This window comes from Pleurodeles waltl, chromosome 5 (assembly GCF_031143425.1).
Source record: "Pleurodeles waltl isolate 20211129_DDA chromosome 5, aPleWal1.hap1.20221129, whole genome shotgun sequence".
Lineage (NCBI taxonomy): Eukaryota > Metazoa > Chordata > Amphibia > Caudata > Salamandridae > Pleurodeles > Pleurodeles waltl.
The window spans coordinates 182,816,931-182,840,310 of NC_090444.1; the positions used below are offsets into that span (position 1 = coordinate 182,816,931).

The window sequence follows — 23,380 nt, forward strand, 5'->3', positions numbered from 1 at the left end:
CTGGAAAAAATGTAAGTGTAATGGAAAAGCAAAACAGAGGTATTTTGCTAGCATAGAATTAGGACTATAATTCTGCATGGAACGAGAGGAACACAGTGGCCTGTTTGACAGCGCTCATTAGTATACTACACCGACCGTGGGGCTTTAATGGGAATTAACTCCAATTTATTACACAGTGTCATCCATATTAATGAAATTCCTTTTTTTCTGGGGGTGCTAACTGATTCTGCATTAAAACATGAAAATGTGCCTCCATCTGCGTTGAGTCTCTCTGAAAACCGGGGGGGCACTAAAATAAATAACGAGTGTTCACTGCGCATGCTCAATGCGGCCTTCGGCAGCGCGAGACCCCGGGTCAAGAGATGCACGCGCCCACTGCAAGGCACCCGCTCTACAACGGCGGCTGCCACCAGGGAGGGAGACACAGACTCCTGGCACCAGTACTGGCAAGACGCAGCAAGCAGCAGCGACGTGTTAAAACCCGAAGCAGTGGCAACAGAAATAACAAAAGGCACAATTAGAAACTGTCGAACTAAAATGGGAAGGTTGTCTTCAAGATCTTACAGAGAAGGCGTGTGCACCAGGGGCAGATTTACTAATACGGAGTAGCCGACAAGTGTCTGAGAGACAACAGCTTTTGTTATAACACGGAAATTATTACAGTGTGCTAAAATTGAAAACCTGCTGGAGCAGGGCTATTGCGAAGGCCTAATAGGCCCAATTGTAAGCAAGAATAATGCCCCTACCGACCAGTTGGATACAGACATACCTACAGTTGGCCCTTACAGGCCTGGGCCACAGTACCACTCTGCCTGCTTTTAATATCTAGGCCCAGTGCTTTAAATGGGCAGATACTTTCAAGTACTGGGTCCTTCTATAGAAAGGGAGAGTGCAGCCACTTCTCAGTTGTAATGCAATACGTTTAATAGGACAGTACCAGCACTTCTCAGTAGAAAACAGGTACTTGCACTCCTGTATTCCCATTTTAAGCACTGGCTAGACCCCGTGTGCCGGAACAACTCCAGCACTTTCCATCTGAATTCTGTCGGTGGGCAAAATCCTGAAGGCTGGAGCCGTCCCTGAGTCAGATTCCTGGCTCAGCTCGAGGTTCTCCTGGTCCCACAAGCCCAGAACAAGCCCAGCTTTCATGTGGCTTCTGTCTACTACCCGCGCTGTAATGTCATGGGCCAAGCATTAAAAACAAAGCATTCATCTTGTAAGTAAAACAGGAGAACGAGATACCCATCTAGTGGCTGAAATGCACAATCTGATGTTAGAAACCTTGGTATCAATCCCGGCGTCCATGCTTGACAACATTGTGTGATCAAAGACGAATATTTTGTGTCAGCAGACCACCTATTATGCATATCACACGAGAGAGAACTTATGTGAGCTCAAGATTTGTACAAACCTTTTATGATTGATTTAAAAGGGTTACAATGCTGCACCGTTTATAATACGAATCCAGGCCACATACAGAGTACACATAACAACAGACTCGGTTTTATGCTCAATAATGGCATTGTCATCAGCGTAGGGAGACGACAATGGTGTTTCTAAGTTCATGTTTAAAAAATACCGTTGTTAATATATGGCTGTCTGTGCAGTTGAATAATCTGATGAACTAAAAGTAGAACGTTGCTGCCTTTTAAAGGAACACAGCTTTTTGAATATTGAAAAATCTTTATCACAGTTTCACAAGAGTTATATGGTTAGCACTGGAGTCGGCTCGTGCACGTCTTTTAGAGCCGAGACAGAGCTTTGGCTCGGCTTCCGCTCTCCCTGTTAGTTTCTTGGGTTGCCCACCCCTAGAACTCCCCACTTACATTAAATTCACCCCTCCACCAGTGTGAGGAGCCACACCGAGAGTATGTTACAACATTCCCGGTGAAACCAGGCTCAAAGCTTCAACCTCTTGTTGAACAAACGGGCCAAGGACCATCTGCTTCTGAAACACAGTAATGATTTTTAACAAACTTGAGCAAGTCTATCATAGCACTGCCCTGTTTGCTGTCCTTAGATGTGCTTGTTACTGCATCCTTCTGAGCGCCTTGCATGCAAGCTGCACGTGAACCGAAATAAATACTAAATAATGGTGCCCAGGTCCCAAGGGAACAAGCAGCATGTGTTCAGGAGGAGAAGGGGTGTCTTTATCTAGGCTCACAAGGGTACAGATTATATGGGGCTCTGTCCTCTCTGTGCACTAGCTGGAGACTGCTGTATGAACTGTGAACCGGGGGCAGTATGTACGAACATCTGAAATATTAAAACAACAAAATTCTGGGTCATTACGAAGGCAACTTGCAGCTTTTCCTGGAGAACAGAGTGGAAAATGAACTGATTATTTCGTATCTTTTATGTGAAACTATCAGGGACTGTTTGTTTTAGCGCTGTAAACCCAGCTTCATACACACAGGTATTAAGTGTCACTCTTGGAGAGAGACGGTCTGCTGCTGCCTGGGTACAAGAGACTCACTCTGGCAGCGGCAGGAGATATCAAGCGAGGCCTGGAACCCCCAAAGGTGCCTTCAGTCCAACCCTTACTCTCGCCCCAACCCCCTCCTGGCTGGGGGCCTCCGGAAGTGATCCTCAGAAAGGCTTTCCCTGCGTCCTGGGCGGTGGGCAGCAGAAGAGGAACCCCGGAGGCGCTTTCCCTCCGGCACTCCAGTGGCGTAACAAAGGCCCCCGCAGCCCCCGCGGATCGAAAGGGGCGCTGAGCTCCCAGGGGGGGGGGGGGGGGGCCTCAGCACAGAACACGGTGTACGGGCGGCGGACCCCTAACTGGGTCCAGTAGGGGAGAAGGGGGCCTTCTCCAGGTACTTTGTAGGGACCTTAAATTTCCTTATGCCACTGCGGCACTCACTGTCGAACCACCCACCACCAGACAGGGGGCAACAGCAGTAGCACGGGGAGGCGGGGGGGGGGGGGGGTAATCTCTCCACATATGAGGCAGCAGCAGCGTCTGACGGGGACAGCGGTAGAGTAACTCCAGAGGCGCTTTCCCTTAAGCATTTCCTCTCGTCCCACCCCCCACTTGCACAGGGGCAACGGACATAGCCCCATAGGCGCTTCCTCACCAGCGCCCTCTCTCGTCCCCACGCATGAGGCCCCCTCCCTCCCCTCCTGACAGGGGAGAGCAGCCCTAGCAGTGATTTCCCCCAGCCCCAGTCTCGCCCCACGTGAGGCAACAGGAGGGGTGTCCCCCCCTCCCTCCCTCCACACCACGGGCAGCAACAGGAGAGCCTCAGAGGTGCTTCCTTTCAGCCCGGACTCTCGCCCCATCCCCTCCTGACAGGAGCATCAGAAAAGAACCACTTTGCCTCCAGCCCTCACCCCACCCACCCCCTCAACAGCGCGGGGCAGCGGAGGAGCGGCCCCGACTCCCGCCCCCGCACTGCGCGGCTCCGTCACTGCGCGGCTGTGGAAACTCTCAGTGCGACTCAAGTGAAAACAAATTAAACTTTCAGTCAGCTCTGGAGCCAGCTCTGGAGCCTGACCCCTTCCCTCCCAATAACAAAATAAGAACAATAATAATTAAAAAGGAATTCAGTTCGCAGAGCAACAGAGCGGACTTTTAGCGCTGGGGGTACTAATATGTAATAACCGGTATTAAAGAAGGGAGGGGGGGGGGGTCCTGAGGAGCATCGAGAGGGGGCGGATGAGAAGTCGGTGTGAGTGAGACTGCGGAACATTATTATTGAAGCTAGTGAGGCTCTCGTGGAAGGGGAGGAACAGGGGAAGCCCCAGCGGAAATCACAGATGGCCAGTTGCAATTGGTGCCGAATGTATCCAGTTCAGTCATATGTTCTGTTTATAAAAAACAGTAATCTGCGATGCAGAAAACTCCAGTGGCCTCCAGTTGCAGCTTGGAATTGGGCAATAGTGTTATGAATAGGCAGGACCAGGCACTCTGATGCTTGGAAACGCGACTTTTCACTGTGGTTATTAGCACCGGACGAGTTTCACGTAGTGAAGCGGGAATCACACAATTCAGCACTTAGTCGTAGGAGCTGAAAATATGCCTCATACTTCGCTAGGGCGCATGCTGCCTGTGGGATGCAGGCGAGAACATTTTGCCAGGAAGTAGCGCTGCGCCGCAGCCTAGATTAAGGCGCTTTAGTTGCAGCGCCGGGGAATTCTGAAAATGCCTAAACCAGTACGTTCGATTTTAATAATAAGACCGCCGGCATATGGAACGAAAATATAGTCTTTGAAGAAATAATGAGGTGGCCATGCGATGGACTGCCTAGCTATGATACGTGGTTGAGGTCCGGGCACTCTGAGGAAGTGTGTAAACCCCCGGATGCACCACGTGGAAGTGACAATGAGTTCAGAAGAGCGGGGGAGGGGCCCGTTGCACTTGGGTGTAGTTGTGGTTGGTGGGGAGTGGGCGGCTTTGAGGCGTGTGCTTGAGGTGCAGAAACGGAGGTGGCGCTCATTTTCGAAGAAGGACCTTGTCCCGGGCGTGAGGGACGGGATATACTTTGCCCACTACATTGCCAGTAGTGGTGGGAGAGGGGGGCCCTTTGAACCAGAACTCTCGGATTGAGTGGCATGAACCCCAGGGGCATGCTCATCGCTGCGCATGGAGGGGAAAGGGTGGGGGGCACGGGTCGCTTCCAGTATAATGGTGCTGTGCCCTGGGAATGGAGAGGGCATGCTGCTCCTTGGTTTGGGATTTAGAGTGGGAACTTTGAACCAGCGCACCCGAATTGTGTAGCATGAAACTCAGGGGTATGCGCATCTCTACGCGGGAGGCGCATGGCGCGCTCCCACTATGGTGCACGGGGGAGCTAGGGAAATCAGCTGCTGGGTGTAGGATGCAGAGGGAACTTTGAATCAGTGCTCCCGGATTGTGTGCCATGAAACCCAGGGATATGCGCTTATTTGCGCAGGGAGCGCACGGGACGCTCACACTTGGGGGCGGAGGGGAATACAGCTGCTGGGTGTAGGAGGTAGAGGCACTTTAAACCAGCGCTCCCGGATTGAGTGACATAAAACCCAGGGATATGGGCATTTTTGCGCGGGGAGCGCACCGAGCGCTCCCACTATGGTGCTCCGGGGTGCAGGGGAATGCTGTTGCTGCTGGGTGTAGGAGGCAGAGGCACTTTAAACCAGCGCTCCCGGATTGCGTGGCCAGAAACCCAGGAATATGCGCATTTTTGCGCGGGGGGCGCACCGAGCGCTCCCACTATAGTGCTCCGGAGGCGCAGGGGAATGCTGCAGCTGGGTGAAGGATACAGAGGTACTTTGAACCGGCGCTCCCAGTATGGTGCCCATGGGGTCCAGGGTCATGCAGAGCTAAGGGCTGGGCTGAACGTGGCACGTTCAAACCAGTGCACCCCTGGTCGAGATAAACACCACAGGATGGAGCAGTGCCCTCACGGCAGATGGGATAGAGGGGCATCCGATCCACCGACCGCATGGGGGGGTGGGGGGGGGGTCGTGGCGCTGTCTTTTGGAGTAGGGGGCAATTGACAAGGAAACATGGGTAGGAAATCGCAGAAGGCGTCAGAGGAAGTACCACGTTCCACCTAGTTATGGGATGCAGGTGGCACTTTGAAGAGTTAGAGGATACGCGCAGCTCAGAGACGTGTGGCGCAGAGGATATTTAAGCCGGCGCCTCCGTCGCAGAGGACGGCTGCTTAAGTATTGTGCTGTCCCGAGGCGTGCAAAGCAAGCGGCGTTTTAAGAGGGATGTCCCGGAGGATGGAGGCGGGGCATGCTGCTTTTTTAGTCCAAGGGGCCCTTGAGATGCCTTCCCCCGGCATGGGACTCGTCGCCGTGTCCGTGCTGCCGGAAACACGCAGTGGGGCACATGCAACCTACGGTGCAGGGAGCATGCTCCACTGCTGGCCGTGGATGTGGGGTGCGGAGGGCCGTTGAGACGTGTGCACTGTGGTGGAGGTGAGGTGCATACGGTATCTGGGCGTGAGATGCAGGCTCAGTTTAGGATAGGTGACCTTTAGAATGAGCGAAGATGCAGAAGTCGCTCGGAGGCATGTGTGCACTGTGGTGGGGGACATGGGCATGTTCACCGTTATTGCTGAAGAAGAATGTTGCCCTGTGTATGCGATTCGAGTGGTACTTTGAGACAGTTGAAACGTGGTGGGAAAATGAACGGCATATGGTCTCTTTGAGGTAGGTCTCCCCGGCATACCATGATATTCTACCCATGGGGCACTTTGGGGCACTTTGTGGGACGTAGGAAGGTATTCAGCCCGATGTGCACGAGACGCAAGCGGCACTTTGGGGCAAACATGTGCTGTAGTGGTGGACGTGGTCCTGCTGACCCTCGCCGCGAGACACATTTTGAGACAGGTGTCCTCTACGGTGGTGGACGAGTGCACTCAGACCCTCTGTGGGACGCATTATGCATGAGCGCACTTTGAGATAGATGCATGCTGGAGCACGCTGATTAATCAAGCCACGGATGGGCATACTGTCTGGTGGAAGAAGTGGACAGTCTGACCCCCGGCCCTCCACCACCCCCCCCCCCCCCCCGTGTGGCACTGACTCAGTGGCGTAGCCAGTGTGCCACGTGCCCTGGTATAAGTAACAACCACTCAACCCCCTCGCTCGCTGTTTGAACTGGGTACGGTGTGCCCCCACCCCCCCCAAGACCTCCGGGTCTCGGTGTCACTGCACCTGCTGCACCAATGAAAGCTACGCGCCTGGACACTGTGACCGTTCGCGCTCTGGGTATGGGGTCCAGAGGGGACTTAGAGACAGGTCTCCGCTGCACTAGGAAAGCATGCTGTCAGTGGCCAAGGGATGCAAAACATGTTTTGAGACAGGTGCCCGCTGGGACGCAAGGGCTGCCACTTACTTTCAGGCGAGTAGTGCGGCACCATGTCAATCTTATACACCTCCTTGGCGTAGTAGTCGTCTTCGGTGCGCTCCCTCTCGCAGAAGGCCGCCCTCTGCTGGGCCTTCTCCTGAAGCAGGTCCCGGGTGCTATTGTAGATGGCAATCACATCCGGGGGCACCTCCTCGGGCTCCGGGTACTCCTCGGGGGGGCTGCTCAGCTTCAGCTTGCTCAAGATCTGGCCCCGGATAGCCTCGATGCGCTTCTTCAGGAACTGGTCCATGTCCAGCGTGCTGCAGGTAGACAGGCTCAGAGCCACCGTGGCCACATCCAGGGACAGGCACACCAGTAGCAGGCAGCTGTGCATGTTTCTCGACACACACGAAAAGCAGACACACTCAGGAAAATAATAATAAACCCCACACAGGCACGAGTGCGCACGTGAAAACCAAACAATTAAGAGAGAAATAAAAAACTTGCGAGGCAGCGTGATTACTCCATTGACAAATATCCAAACTCAGTATAAATAAAAATCAAAAAATGTACTGAAAAATGTAATTTGTTATATCGTTGGATGAAAAAAGTTCAGCTTCACTACGAATAAAATCTCGAGCATGACTTAAGAAAATAGTTCTTTTCCCAAAATCAAAGTTGTATTCGTTGGACCTAGGTGTGGAATTCCTTGTTGCACAGTGGAGCAAAACCAGAAGCCAGGGTTTGGAGTTGGTGGCCAGCGCTCGCATGAAGAAGTGCCCTCCAAGTAGTGCCGAAGCTCTCGGGGAAGATGAGCCCTCCCGAGCAGTAGGGCAGTCCGCAGGCACTGGAGCAGAGGCTGCTACACGTGTGTGCACGGGAAGGGGGCCGATGCTGGTGCTGGACGGCCGGGCAGGCGGGGCGGGCGGGGGAGGAGGAGGCGGCGGAGGTCTGCCCACGGCGTGGGATCAGCTGCAGCCACCCCCTGTGTCCAGCAGGCGGCAGCCGCGCTCCCTCCCGCCTGCCCACATGCACCGCAGCCCGGCCGGCGGCAGCCCTCTCACAGCGCCTCTGCGCTCCCCTGGACGGCTCTCGGCCTCCCCTCTCGCCGAGCTCCCTTGTCCCGACTCGAAGCCGGCCCGAAGTCAGCCCGCCCGAGGCTGGAGCGGTTCGATATAAAGTACTCTCTGCTGCCTGCCTGGCTTCTGGTTCACGTGGGTTTGAGTGTTTTGTGAACCTCAGGAGTGCAGTTCCCGCCTCTCACCTCACACTCTTTCACTCACTCACCTTCCTGCCCTGTTCCTTCTTCGTCGATCACCCTGCTCCCCCTCCTGGGCTCTCCCATTCTCCTTCCATCACCCTCACCCCCTGACATACACTACCCATTTTCTCCCATCTCTTTTCCAGCTTCTTTGTTCTCCGTGTCTTGTTCTGAATAACTTTGTCTTTCCAGCTCCCTGCCTTCTCACCCTCGGGATCCTTCTCTCCTCTTCCTCTCTTCCTCAGGGCTGTCTCTTTCTATAGTCCTCTTTCTGTCGGCTTCCTCCCCGCTGTCCCTTACTCAAGCCCTTTATCCGTTGCCTCCCGATTTCCATATTGTCTCTTGGGTCTCAATACAATTTCTATTCGTTTCCACGTTTACATCTCCCCTTCTTTTACCCCTCAGCTGTCGCCCCACATCTTCTCATCATCTGCTTTTCTCCATCTGCCCTCTCTGTGATTGTCTTCCTGTAATTCACTCCCATGGCACCTGTAAACTATAAGCTGGTGATGCCATGGCTCTGGACACATGTAGGCCAGGGGAAGATATGTGCTTGAAGACTCTACCACACCGGTGTGATAATCTAATTTGGTTGTATGCCATAGCTCACCTGCACTGAAGTCAAAGGGCATCGCAGCACTATTCAACATGCACAGAAGATATACAATATATAATGAGTAGAAATTAATTTAAGATAAAAGTCAGAAACAACAAAATAAACAAAGAAGCTTAAGAACATATGGAATTCGAGAACCATCACCGATCTATTGCCGAAAAAAGGATCATCCACCTAGAAAGAGGTTTGAGGCAGTTAAGGTGCTAATGGAGCAGCTTTTGCTCTGCCAAGGACGGTTCCATGTCTTAGACATAAATGAGCCAATGCTAAGATAAGACACTGCAGGCCTGTTCAGAGGCAGGCGCTGCGCCCGTACAGGGAGATCTCCGGCCTATGGATGGAGACGGAGGCGACCCCAGGCCTATGTGTGACGTTATGGCAGCTCTGAGGACAAACAAACCCCAGGCTTAGGGACATCGGCTGGAGCTGTGCGAGCTAAAAGAGATGTCAGACCCGGGTGTGATGTCTGACAGCTCTGGAGAGACATCTGCTGGAGCTGTGTGAGCTAAGAGAGATCTCAGACCTGCATGTGATGTTTGACAGTCCTGGATAGACAGCTGCTGGAGCTACGCGATTTCAGAGAGACCTCAGGCCTGTGTGTGACGTCTGACAGCTCTGGATAGACATCTGCTGGAGCTGTGCGAGCTGAGATCTCAGACCTGTGTGTGATGTCTGACAGCTCTGGTCAGACATCTGCTGGAGCTGTCTGTGCTAAGAGATCTCAGACCTGTGTGTGATGTCTGACAGCTCTGGATAGACAGCTGCTGGAGTTGTGACATTTCAAAGAAACCTCAGGCTTATGTGTGGAGTCTGATAGCTGACAGCTCTCGACAGACAGCTGCTGGATCTGCGTGAGCTAAGTGTGAGCTCAGGCCTGTGTGTTTCGACTGCCAGCCTTGAGAGCAGAGATCTCAGGCCCTATGTATTGTGACTTGACAGCGAGGCGAACAAAGAGCGAGCTCAGGCTTATGCGTGGTAGATGCCAGCTCTGACAGGAAAGAGCTCTCAGGACTACATACTTTGTAAACTGAGATCTCGGGCCAAGAATAGGGTTGATGGTGGTGCGAGATAAGACTGAATCTCACATGTGGCAGTTGTGACAGCACTGAGATCCCAGTCTATGTGTGGTGACGGATAGCTGTAAGAGCAAACAGAGAGATTTCAGGCCATGAATGGCCACTGGCAGCTGTGCGCCAACAGATAAATTCCAGGCCTATGTGTGGCACAGAGAGAAAAGAGATCTCAGTCCCGATGTATGTTGACTGATAGCAGTGAGAGTTCTGAGACGAAAGGGACACCACAGGCCTATGTGTGGCGACCAGAAACCGCGCTAGAAAATAGTTCTCAGGTCTATGGACGACGGCTGGAAGCTGTGAAACTAAAGGGAGATCTCAGGCCTAGGTATGGTAACTTACAGCTGTGAGGGCAAGTGTATCTCAGGCGTGTGTGTGATGATTGGCAGCTGTGAGAGTCCAAGAGAAACGAGAGTGTGTGGCGACTGACAGCGGCGTAACGAAATTTGAGGCCCTCGAAAACCATGCCTTCGGACTCACGGAGGAGCTCTCAGGACAGAGTACTGGGCGCTGCAGGGACCTTTGTTACGCTACTGGCGACTGATATATGGGAGAAAAGAGAGATCTGAGGCCTGTGTAGGGAGGTCAGAAGCAGCGTCACTTGTGAGCACAGGACACACCCGGGACCACTCGCCTTTGATTGTGCGCCCCGGACCGGTTCCAATGTGCCTTCGGAGTACGTAAAACCTACGCTCCACACAGACCTTCTGCAAACGGCAGCTAGCTATGTTTGCTCGAGTAGGTGAGGGCTGGGGCAGCCTCACACGCAAACCTACGTATCTACACTCACAGGAATCCTCATCTTCAGTTGTTTCTCAGTGGTCCCCCAGTCTTGCAACTTAACACGTTTCATCCCTGTGACGACGCCAGGATGATCCTACATTAACACTCTTCTCATTTTACGTAGGGCAACGCAGCTCCAACGGTGCCCGCGCTGGTTCACGCAGTACAAGCCCCGGTGTTACACCACCGGTGGAACACAACACCAGGAATCCCCAGCACCACAACGGGCTTCAGGCCACGGTCTCCTGCTCCAACTGGTGGTGGTTTCTCTATTTCAGTCTTGTCAGACTTCGCTTGGCCCCACTGTTCTCGTCACTTCTCATCACTTGTAAAGTTCTTTTGTTATCGACCTCAAGAGTCCCTCATGCTCAGTCACCTTCTCCACCCAAACGTGAGTGAACCGCTGTCCAGCGTGTGCTTTAATAGCCCCTAGGAAGGCCCTTGAGGGGTGATAGAGCGAACCGTAGTAATAATTTACCCGTGTTCGGACGCTCTTTAGGCCGATGAATCTTTTGACTAAGTGGGAACTCTCCGTACTCTTATATCGATCAGTCGCATCAAATCAATAATCAATAACGAACATAAGCAATACCTTGATCAACATAACACTTAACAATTAGTCCAGAATACATTTCGGCGAACCCTGACCTTTCAGTCAGGAATAACCACGCCAGTTTATTGCAAAGTTAGTGAATTTATTTCCCTATATTAACAAAGCTAGCACAATATATATGTGTCTCAACACCAAATGATAAACGTAAATGAACATTAATAGCTGTCCATAACGTCGAAACAAGTGTAATCTATGTAGCATTTGAATCACAAGGCATTCGATAATGGCAATGCAAAGCACTAATACGATAATCTATAATGAACTAATTGCATACATTTAGTCAGCATAACAAGGTCTCAAATTGCATCGTGCAACAAAAGGAATCCTCATCTAACCTCAAATTAGCATCAGCATGTGGGACTTCATGCAAAAACAATTTAGCAACATTAATTTAGAAAACTCCTAGCTAGGGATCTTGTCAAAAATCAGCAGTTGGTTACCTAAAAGAAACACAATGCAATTTTACAATTTCCTTTCATATTTACCAATTACGATCAGCAATCAAGGAAGTCTTCGTCTCACAGGTACCGTTGCTCGATCAGCAGGGGACGGGGCAAAGGGGCAGGGGTGGACGGGGCAATTGCCTCACGGCGGCAAAGTAAAACTACTACTTCATGCAAAGGGACAAATCAAAGTTAAAGTCTCTAGGGCCAGAATCATTTAAAGTCTCTTTCTCTCGATTAGAGAAAGCATCAAAGTCTCTCAAAATGGCGTCACAGCAAAGTGGGCCATAATAGATACGAAGTCTACAAAATGGCGGGTATCGAGCTGGTAATAGCTACTTTCTTCTCGTGCACCTGGTTTTTATAGACAACAGTTCGAATCCAGTAGGGTCTCCATTGGAGGGTTCATAGGTTAGCTTCAAATTGTCCAATCAAAAACGACAGTTCTCAAGCTTTTACTTAAGCATACATTATCCTTGGAGATGGGTACGCAAGTTGCAACATTGTCTACCAATTAGCTCACTTTCAGAGCCTCCATTGTCCGCACCTGCAAGTCGACCTTGAAGTAAAGAGAAAATATGCCAGGCTGGCACAAAACTTTAAGATAAGCATGTGAACAGTTTCTGTGGAAAAGTACAGCTTCAAGCAGAAATACACGTTTAATAGCACATTGGAAAAATACGAGTATCTAAACCGTGAGACCAGGCCACTAGGCCAAAGCCTCCGCTAAAGTAATGCTAAGCTAAAGCATTTCAAACAAGCAAATCGTAGCACACGTTTATGATTATGTCGGATTAGTGCAATTCTAATACACCACGTTATATAAAGCACGCTTATAAATGTTGGCAAACTACTCTAAGGGCACATTTTGTCCCCGTACAATCTTTATTTGTTCGGTTAAAGTCACACGTGATTATTTCACACTACGTTTATGCGTTAATAGATCAAAACCTTCATTTTCTGCTTCATCAATCCCTCCTCTGATGACTACTTGTCATCACACAAATTAAGCCCACAAATTTTATTCCATTAAAATTCTGTCAGTTCTCTTTTCCTTTTAGTTCCCCTAGTTTGCGCTTTGTATTCTTCTGCCATTCTTTTCATAATTTTCTCCTCCTTTCTTCTTTTCATTCTTTCCATAATCATTATTATTCCCCTTTTTATTCCCCAAATTCCAAATACACAAATTATCACTATTAAAATTCCCTCTATTATTTTTAGCAATATTCCATTCCAAATTCCCCCAATCCAATGTCCCACTGAAGCAAGTCCCTTTCCAACCTTCTCCCACACTCCTGGTTCTTTCAGTTCCTTCAAATCTGCACTTTCTTTTGTTAGATTAGCAAGCATAGTTTTAATTTTCACACTATTGTCAGTTATATAGGTACAACAGTGTCGTGCACCAAGCATTTTGCAAACACCACCATCCTTTGCTAAAAGAATGTCTAAAGCAAGCCTATTTTGAAGAGTCATAGCTCTTTCCGCTGCAAGTTCAGCATCTATCAGGATTATAGCACCTGAAAACTTTGTCAACATGTTATCCACTATAGTAGACAACTTTCTTATTTTGATGGAATTCAGCACAACTCCCAATGAAGGAATCATGGCTCCAAATATATCATCTACCACAGCAGCTGCGGTCTCTCGTTTCTGGATACGATGGGATCCAGATGTCTTTTGAATCATCGATAGGTCATCCAGTTGATAAACCTTTGGGAACACTATACCCAAATAACATCTCCCCCACCATCCCTTCGGAAGACGATAATAGGCATTATACCCACAAATGTAATATACACCTGGAATGACAGGGTCAAGTCCGTCCATCATGAATGTCCATTTGGCCTTAAAGATAAACGTGTGTTTACACTCACTCGCTCCTACAAAAATGTTGTCATAATAAGATTCACCTCGATATATACAAAACTTCCCTACATGCCAAGCATCTAGAGCAATTTTCCCTTGTGTCTTTATTGCAGCAAAATCATAATTATCTACTGAAGTCCTCTTATGTAACTCCTTTTCTAATTTTGCCTTCATTTGAGCCCTTCTATCATCTGTGCGATCTAAAAAGCTTATTTCTACTGCAGAGAGCGAGCAGGTAAGATTTTCCCTATGAGCGTGAGCCGTTTCAAAAGGTTGCATTGGCTCGAAAAATTCCCTCATTATTTTAGCATCCCAATCTTTTGCAGTCTGGCTTAGCTGCGCTATTATAGGAACATAAGCAAAGGTAACATCATAATTTGAGTAAAAATACTGTATGTTAGTTTGACCATAAAATCTAGACATTACTATACTACATGTAATCCCGTATGTAAGGGGCATGTGGTGATATGTCACCCCTTCCTTCACTGATGTCGGTATCTGGGTACACACATAACAATCTTTCGCATCCATTATCTCAACATATTCTGTTAGTAAGCGATAGAAAACATTATACGAAAGCTCTTTCCTATCATGCAAGAGTCTCTCATCCAGTGCTAGCCTTTTCAATGCGGTTAGTTCAGTGACAGTAACAGGAGCAAAAGTAGAAGCCTCAATTCTCTCATTCTCAGTTTTACCACGTATTCCAAGCATAATTGCCATTACTATTAGTACACATGTAATTACCAAGCCTATACACACATATTTACAATATTTCTTTCTATTGTTTTGCGTCATGATCTGTATAGAATCAGAGAGCTAGAAGCACTTATAAATGAAACTTATTTAGCAATTCAGTTACAAAGCTGAGCGAGCGCAATGTTCACACCGTCTTCTTCAAGAGGCCAAGTCACTTATCGGTTAGCAGCATTTGTCTCAATTCGGCAATAACTCAGTCTTTATCGGTTTAGCAAATGTCTCATCCGGTTTAGCAATGTCTCAGCTGGTTGTTTATTTCACGTTAGATTGTAGCAAGCAATATCATTTATCACCCCTTCAATCAACACTGTCCATAAAACTTTTCTTTTCTATTGGTATCTCTTCTTCTTCTTCGTTCTCAATGCTTAGAGATACAAACTCGTCAGTCCAATCGTCATTGACTGCATATGCCCATTCTGGACCGGAATACCTTCTGTTCGGTATCCTTTTCCTTTTCAATTTTGCTTCTCTTTTCGATTCTGCCTCGCTGGTACTTTCCTCTTTTGTCAAGTCTTTTTCTTCACTCGAGGTTGGTACCATGACAGACACTTCTTTTCTTTTCTCTTTTACTTTTGGCCTTTCTCCGTCGTTCAAACCTTCTCCAGACCTTTGTTTTACTGGTGATATACTTAGTCTCCTCTTTGCACCATGTCCATTTGATGGACCTGCGACCTTTTCTGTAGAGGTTTGAACTTTTTCGTTCTGCTCTGCCTTGTCCCCTCCTTCAGGGGAATCGATCACGTTCTCTTTTTCTTTTTCTGTATCGTCTGTTTCTGGGAAAGCCCTCTTCTGATCAGGCTCTCCTGCCTTTTCACCTTTTCCGAGCCCTTCCTCACCGTTACTTTCGTCAGGCTCTGTATCACTTTCAGCTGCTTCAGGTTCTTTGTCACCTTCAGCTGCTTCAGGCTTTTTGCTACCCTCAGCTGCTTCAGGTTCTTTGTCACCTGTAGCTTCTTCGTCGCTGTCTGAACTTTCTCCTTGGTCTTCCCCAAGTGAGTCGGACTCTTCGTTCTCCAATAATATCTCTCTCTCTCCTGCTTCTGCCTGACCGCTTTCAGTTCGGTTTTGTTCTGTCTCAGCACTCAGCACTGTTTTATCAGGCACTGGCAGTTTCAGCGCTTCAACTTCCTCATCTGTGGGACACAACACCTTCTTTGTGTGACTGGCGTGAATCCAGTTGGGAACCCCCGCACACTTCACAGCGGTAGTTGTCGTCAGGATCACTTGGAAAGGACCTTTCCAACGGGGTTCCAGGCACGACTTCCTCACGTGCTTCTTCACTACGACCCAGTCACCTGCTTTCAGTGCGTGTCCTGGACCTTGGATCGGTGGCAAGGTGGTCGCTTCCACCTGGTGAGAGAAAGAGCGAACCACGTCAGCCAGTCCTTTGCAGTAGTCTAACACCATATCATCTGTAATATTCAAAAGCGCGTTTGCGGGAACTGCAGGAAGTCTCATAGCCCTGCCCATGAGAATTTCGTGCGGAGACAATCCAGTCTTTCTATCAGGGGTGTTTCTCATTGACATTAGCACTAAGGGCAATGCGTCAGGCCATTTCAAATTTGTCGATGCACATATTTTCGCCATTCTTGATTTCAGTGTACCATTCATTTGCTCCACCAGTCCTGATGCTTCGGGGCGATAGCTACAATGCAGTTTCTGCTCAATGTTCAGCGCTTCGCAAAGTAACTTTATAACCTCGTTATTGAAGTGACTTCCCCTATCTGATTCTAAAGAGATCGGGAATCCGAAACGTGGTATTAACTCCCTCAACAATAGCTTGGCAACTGTAAGGCTGTCATTTCTACGTGTGGGGTACGCCTCAATCCAGTGACTAAAAATGCACACAATCACCAACACATATTTCAGACCTCCATGCACAGGCATCTCAATGAAGTCCATCTGCATACGACTAAAAGGCCCGCTTGCCCTACCAATGTGACTCGCGTTCACAACCGTTCCCTTTCCTGGGTTCATCTGCTGGCAAGTGACACATCGATGGCAAACTGCTTCTGCAGCTTGACGAAATCTGGGGTTAAACCAATCAGTTTTGAACAATCTTATCATGGCATCTCTCCCTAGGTGAGCTTGCCCATGATAGAACCGCGCAAGCTGTGATAAGAGACTATTTGGCAAAACAAATTTTCCCTCATTTGAAACCCATAACTCGTCTGGTCTCTTTATACATTGTGATTTAATCCAGGAATCTCTTTCATCCTCCCTGACATTATTCTGTAGTGCTTTTAGTTCCTCTATTGTATCTACGACCTTCAAGGCAAATGCTTCAGCTGGTTCTAGTTCTGGCTCACTTATCGAATTCCATTCATCTCTGAGTAATATACAGTTCAAAGCACAAAATCTTGCGACTTGATCCGCATATGCATTTCCCAGAGAAACATAGTCCTGTCCTTTCGTGTGAGCACTGCACTTTACCACTGCAACTTCAGCTGGCACTTGAATGGCATGTAACAATTCCCTTATCCTTTCCCCGTTCTTCACTGGGGATCCTGAAGAAGTCAAGAAACCTCTCTGTGACCATAGTTGTCCAAAGTCATGCACAATCCCAAACCCGTATTGACTATCAGTGTAAATGGTGACTTTCATCAATGCAGACAGTTGACATGCTCTGGTAAGGGCTACAAGTTCTGCTACTTGTGCAGAATAGACTCCTTGAAGCCATCCCACTTCCAAGACCCCTGTTACAGTGCATACAGCGTATCCTGCTTTCAAAATCCCCATCCCGTCTCTTAGACATGAACCATCAACAAAAAGAATTTGGTCATTTTCATCAAGCTTAGTATCTTTAATGTCCGGTCGAGGTTTTGTGCAAAATTCAGTCACCTGAAGGCAGTCATGCTCGACGTCTTCAGCGTTCTCAATTTCAGCATTTTCTCCAGGGAGCAGTGTTGCTGGATTCAACGTAGTGCACCTTTTCAGCTGCACATTCGGTGAGCCCAGAATTATCGTTTCATACCTTGTGAGTCTTGCTCCAGTCATGTGTTGCGTTCGGGATCGGGTCAAAAGTATCTCAACTGAGTGAGGGACCATGACTGTTACTGGGTGTCCCATCACTATTCCTTCATTCTTAGTGAGGCTGATACCAACTGCTGCTACGGCGCGCAAACACCCTGGGAGTGGTGCTGCGACCGGATCCAAAGTAGCTGAAAAATACGCTACTGGTCTGTTTACGCCACCATGGGCTTGAGTCAAGACAGACAAAGAACATGCATGACGTTCATGGCAAAACAATGTGAAAGGCTTTGTGTAATCAGGCATACCTAAAGCTGGAGCCCTGCACATGCACTCTTTCAATTCGACAAAAGCATCCATCTCATCTCCTTTCAGCTCAATTTGATCCAAAGCATCCTTCTGGGTCAGTTTCAGTAAAGGCTTCGCTAGAGTCGAGAAGTTGGGAATCCACTGGCGACAGTAGCCCACCATTCCCAAAAACTTCCTCACTTCCTTTCTCGTCTTGGGCGGACTCATTTGAAGTACACTCGTTATTCTCTCCTTCATTATTCTCCGTGACCCCTTCTCTATCTGGTGACCCAAGTATTTCACTTTCTTCTGACAGAACTGCAATTTGGAAGGAGACACCTTGTGTCCATTCCTTCCCAAATGGTTCAACAAAGCAATGGTATCGGCCGTGCAGTCGCTTTCTGTCTTTGATGCAACCAGTAAGTCGTCAATGTACTGTACTAGGGTTGACTCGAATGGCAACTCTAACTCTTCCAAGTCTTTCTTTAGAATCTGATTGAATATCGACGGTGACTCAGAAAACCCTTGAGGAATTCGACACCAACTGTACACTCTGTCTAGGAATTTGAAACAAAAGAGAAATTGGCTGTCCTCATGAAGAGGCACAGAAAAGAATGCTTGTGACAAATCAATGACCGAGAACCATTCGGCATCGCAAGGGATTTGAAACATTATCACAGCTAGATTCGGTACTACTGGGCAGCATTTGACTATGATGTCATTTATTTTCCTCAAGTCTTGCACAAGTCGGACCTTTCCACTCGGCTTTATTAGTCCCATTATTGGTGAATTACATGGACTACTTAACACTTCTTTCAGTACCCCCTGTTTTACAAATTCGTCAATGAGTTGGGCAACTTTCATGAGGGTGTCTTGTGCCATGTGGTATTGTGGGGTCTGGGGAAAGATTGCATTGGGCTTTACAGTCACTTTCACTGGTTCCACTCCTTTCATCAATCCCACCTCTTTCCCTGTCATGTCCCACACCTCCTTTCCGACTGTTTCCCGTAACTCAGCTGGAATATCTTCTTCAGTTATCATCGGGAAAAGACAAATCAGAGGATACTCTTCATCCACCGTTTCCATCTCATCCCCCTCTACACTATCCTCTTCTTCCCCATCACTGCTCGTCTGTATTGTTATTCCTTCGTTCGAACACATGATCGAACAACCCAATTTGCACAATAGGTCTCTCCCTATCAGTGCTATCGGGCTTGAGTCACATATCACAAACTGATGTACCCCTTGATAGTTACCGATGCTGACTGGTACCGGATCTGTTATTGGGTTCGTCAGGTGCCTGTTTGCTACTCCCACCACTTGAACTGTCCTCCCTGAGAGTGGCAAATTTGGTACTTCACTGCTCTTAACAGTTGAACGTGTGGCTCCCGTGTCCACCAAGAATGAAACACGATGACCCATTACTCTTCCCTCTACGTACGGACCCTTTTGATCCACTTCTAAGCATGCTGCAAGCACACAATCTCCTTCCTCTTCTGAGCTCTCACTCTCCCATACATTGTTTATTCCACTCTCACTGTGTAATGGGAACTGTTGTACGGTGCCATTTGTACTCATTACCTGACCCGAGACCTGTGGAGGAACCATCACTTGCTGCTGACTCATTGGTGCCAAAGGTATTTGCATTTGCTGATTAGGTACCATGGGTAACTGCTGTTGCATCGGCTGCATTTGCGTCATCTGCATACGAGGCATCTGCATCTGCTGCGGCTGCATAGGTTGTAATCCCTGCAATTGATTTATGGTCTGAAAATTTTGGTTTGGACCTCTCATTTTCGGTCCCCTCATTGTCTGAAAGGCATTGACATCATTGTTTTGCTGACCAACACCTACACCTGCACCTGCACCTTCCTGCACCACCATCGGGCACTCGCGTTTCCAATGACCGACAATTCCGCACACGTGACACGGCATCACCTTCTTCATTGCCTGCACACCCGTCACAACAGTGTTTAAATCCGGACCGTTATTCACAAAACCTCCTCTGCCTCTGCCTCTGGCCTGTGGCTGAAACGACATGTTTCCCTGCAACTGCGGCTGCGGTTGCGGCACCTGCTGTTGGAACCCTTGCATCCCTTGCAAACCTTGCAGACCTGTCTGAGCTGCTTTAAGTTGCATCATCATCACCTTCTCTTTCAGCTTTTTCTGTTTCACCTCAATCTCGTCGCTACAGTATTTCGCATAATTCAAGACCTCATCAATCGGTTTCGACTGCCAGCAAATCAAATGCGACTTTATCATCTGACTTATCTCTGGTCTCAACCCTTCCACAAATCTGAACACAAAATGAAGCATATCCTTCGCCTCGATTGTATCCGTGCCACTGTAATTCTTGAACGCCTTCAACAACCTCTCATAGTAACTATGAATCGATTCTTTAGCTTCTTGGGCAGTTCGATCAATCTTCTGCCAATCCACATTTTTCGCGGCAACCTTCGTCTTCAAATGCTCAATCACCTTATAGTACAAGCTCATCACCATAGGTGATGGTGCACCCGTCTCCCTGTCTCTTTCTGGTTCACTTGTCGGCCAACCTACAGCTCTTTTGCAATCCTCCCACAAATCTGCTGGAACCACAATCTCAAAGAGAGTGTTCAGGTCTTCCCAGAGACATTTTGCAAGCTTCACAAACCTATCAGTCTGTTGATACCATTCAATCGGTTTCTCTCTCAATTTGGGAAAATCATCCGTAAAAGACTGAATATCGCTTCTGTGCCATGGTACATGTATTAATTTTCCCCCTGCTGTCTCCCTCATTGGTAACATGGTTACTGTCTCGCTGCTTTGTGGTCTTTTCTCATTATGCTCGGTAGCACTGTCCCTCCTCTTTTCCTTCCTCTTTACCCATCTGCTTTCCCACTTGTCTAAGCACCTCCACACTTGTGCACTCTGTAGCAATTCTCTAAGGTGTGTCTTCATGCCTGCTGACCTCATGTGTTCAAAATCTGTGGTCCCAAAATCCAACCTGTAGCTTCTGCTCAAGTGTTTCATCTTGTCTATGTCAACCCCGTTTCTGTCAGCTGCTTCTTGCAAGCTCTTATGTACCTTGTTCACTTCCTTCGTAATCCTGGGACATAGATACCTCAGTTCTTCTTCCGTGTAGGACTCTAACCTATTTACACCCATAGTCCCTTCCACCAATTCTTGTGCTTCCATGTTCAACCTGACCCTATTCATATAGTCTTCTCCTTTCCCACTGGCTGAACTTTGTGTGGAATTTAGACTGTTGAACCACTGTGTCAGCTGTTGCGCATTTACCCCCATCAGTGTAGCATTCACATCGACTGCCATTGATGGTTGCAGCAACTTTTCAGTATTCGATGTTAAAGGTATTATCAGTGGGGGACTCGACCTCACCAGTGTAGACTGAGCACATATGGGACTAAACTCCATCAAGGATCCAGATCCATTTGGCTGAGCCGCTATAGGAGTTATCCCTGGAGTGTTCTCTATGCACCTCCTTTCTGTCCCATTCTGCAGTATTGATCCCTGACTGCTCATGCCTAAGTTAGGCTGACTATACAAAGGTACCGGTGGACCTACAGTAATGGGTAGGGCTATCGCATCTGGGTTCTGTCCATTTCCCATGTTCTGAGGCATGTTCATTCCCATACTATGGGTCATCATTGCCGGCATGCCCATCTGACTCCCCGTCATCTGAGCATGTGCGTTTCCTCCCTGCATCTGCTTTTGAGGCATCATAAACTGAGTTGATTCAGCCTGTGTCATTGTTGGATTGTGACCATTCTGTACTCCCCTTACGGTTTGTTCCAGAACCATTCCTCCACTATTGTCACTGCTGTAGTACCCTGGCATCTGCGGTTGATAATTTTCTGCTGGTTTCAACATGGGCACATCTGGATATATTCTCCTCACCTGCGGTATCTGCGGGGTGAACAATAAACTCGGGTCCTTAGATCCCGATGACGCTCCTGAACTCTGAGTTTCACTGTTCTGTACCGGTGCCGGAGGGGCAGAACTGGTACTTGGACCTTGTCTATTCTCCGCATAAGGTGGTGGACGGTCGTTCAGCAATTGCATTATTAACTCCTCATCCTCTAACTCCTCTTCTCTTCTCAACTTTTCCTCGTCCTCTCTATCCTTGGAACACTTCCTGTCTGTCTTACAGGTAGCTTTCTTACCTGTCTCCTCTTCTTCCTTAGTAATTGCGGGGAACAATTTTATCCCCTGCAATACATCTGACCTCCACACCTTCTGTGCATTATCCCACCTAGCGTCCGCTAGTGTCTTTTCTACCTTTCTCATCCTGGTCTCAAACTTCTTCTGCTGTTGCTGTCTGGCCATTAGTTCCCAAATCGCTAGAGCCTCAAACTGTGCTGGCCTTGGAGGTACCTTCATGTCGTACATCGTGAATCTCAAATTCTCTAGGATCCTTATATTGAATGTCCCATGTATCGGGAACGCTACGCTCCCATGTTTCTCTGTCAGTTTGTGCCATTGCTTTAGCCAAAGACACGGAGCTACCCCTTTTTCCTCCATTACAATGTAAGCTGGTGTGCCCTCGGGCGGCGTCTCCTCTCCTACGCTCGCTTTGATGTAAGACTCCCCTTTCATCGCGCTCCTAAATGCTTTAAGGAATTTCATTTTCTCGTCTTTTATTTCACAAAGTTTGTAATCAATAGGTCACTTTTATTCCACAAAATTTGTAATCAATAGGTGACTTTAATTCCCGGAATACTCTTCGCTTGCCTTTCCCCTTCCAATCGAGCCCCACGGACTGCGTCCAATCCGTGCGCGACCCTTCTCTCCAACCAACCTATCCCAGCGCGACTCCTAGTGACGTCACACTCACACACACTGCGGCTGACAAAGCCTCGCGGCTAGCCTTCCTTCACCCAGCTCCTCTCGTAACAACTTATTGCATGTAACGCGAGCTACCAAAAACTAAAACAGATCTGTCGGTTTACTACAGGAAGGGTAACACAATCGCTTCAGGACCTTAGGGACCTTTCACTAGCCTCGGCCGCTATTCCGTCTTTCTCGGTCCCCACGTTCGCAAGCAAATCTGACCCGCAGACCTACTCTCAACTTGTCAATGATCTATTCTAATGCACTTAGAATCTTGTCAAAGCCCGAAGTCGAAGTTTCTTTCACTCCCTAACACGCGTACCGACTCGTTGACCACGCCCGATCAACCTACTAAACCGCCCAGACCACAACATGGATCAACATACTCCGGAGTCTCTTGACCTCGCAGGGCCCGTCTCAACAACAACAACCACGTGGACCTTTTTATGCACAAAGCGCCACACGCACATGAAGTTCGACGACTTCCCTACTCTCACCCTCGGAGCCGCACCTCCGCTAATTCTATGAAGTTCGACGACTTCTCTGCTTCTACACTCGGAGTCGCACCTCCGCTATCCTCTAGAAAAGGAAAAAAAAAAAATCCTCGCAACCTTTTCACACACCCTGCGGCAATAAGCTGTGCAAGCGCAAAACCCTAACTTCTCTCACACCATCACTAGTACCGCCAACGCTGATCTCACACCTCCGTTCTCTCCATTCGCAAGCTCCGAGATCCCGGGAAAGTCGCGGTGGACCTAGCCCATCATCATTCTGTCAATCTGTTTTACCCAAGAAAAATCTAATTCAACTTCTCGAGTGGGGTCTCAAAATGCGTAACCGTTAATTCAACACCATGTACTTTAAGAGTACAGGGTCCCAAAAGACGTAACCGTCCTCTGCTACCATCTACTGATAGAGCGAACCGTAGTAATAATTTACCTATGTTCGGACGCTCTTTAGGCCGATGAATCTTTTGACTAAGTGGGAACTCTCCGTACTCTTATATCGATCAGTCGCATCAAATCAATAATCAATAACGAACATAAGCAATACCTTGATCAACATAACACTTAACAATTAGTCCAGAATACATTTCAGCG

General features: G+C 48.4%; 1 protein-coding gene across 1 annotated transcript in view; it reads right to left on the reverse strand.

Annotated features, from left to right (window-relative positions):
• Positions 1–7,655, reverse strand: part of TGFB2 (transforming growth factor beta 2) — a 326,829-nt gene extending 319,174 nt beyond the window's left edge. Inside the window, exon 1 of the mRNA XM_069233880.1 lies at positions 6,830–7,655. Within this exon, the coding sequence (XP_069089981.1) occupies positions 6,830–7,175 (346 nt within the window). The 5' untranslated portion in view covers positions 7,176–7,655. The remainder of the gene's footprint in view (positions 1–6,829) is intronic.
• Positions 7,656–23,380: the final 15,725 nt, after the last annotated feature.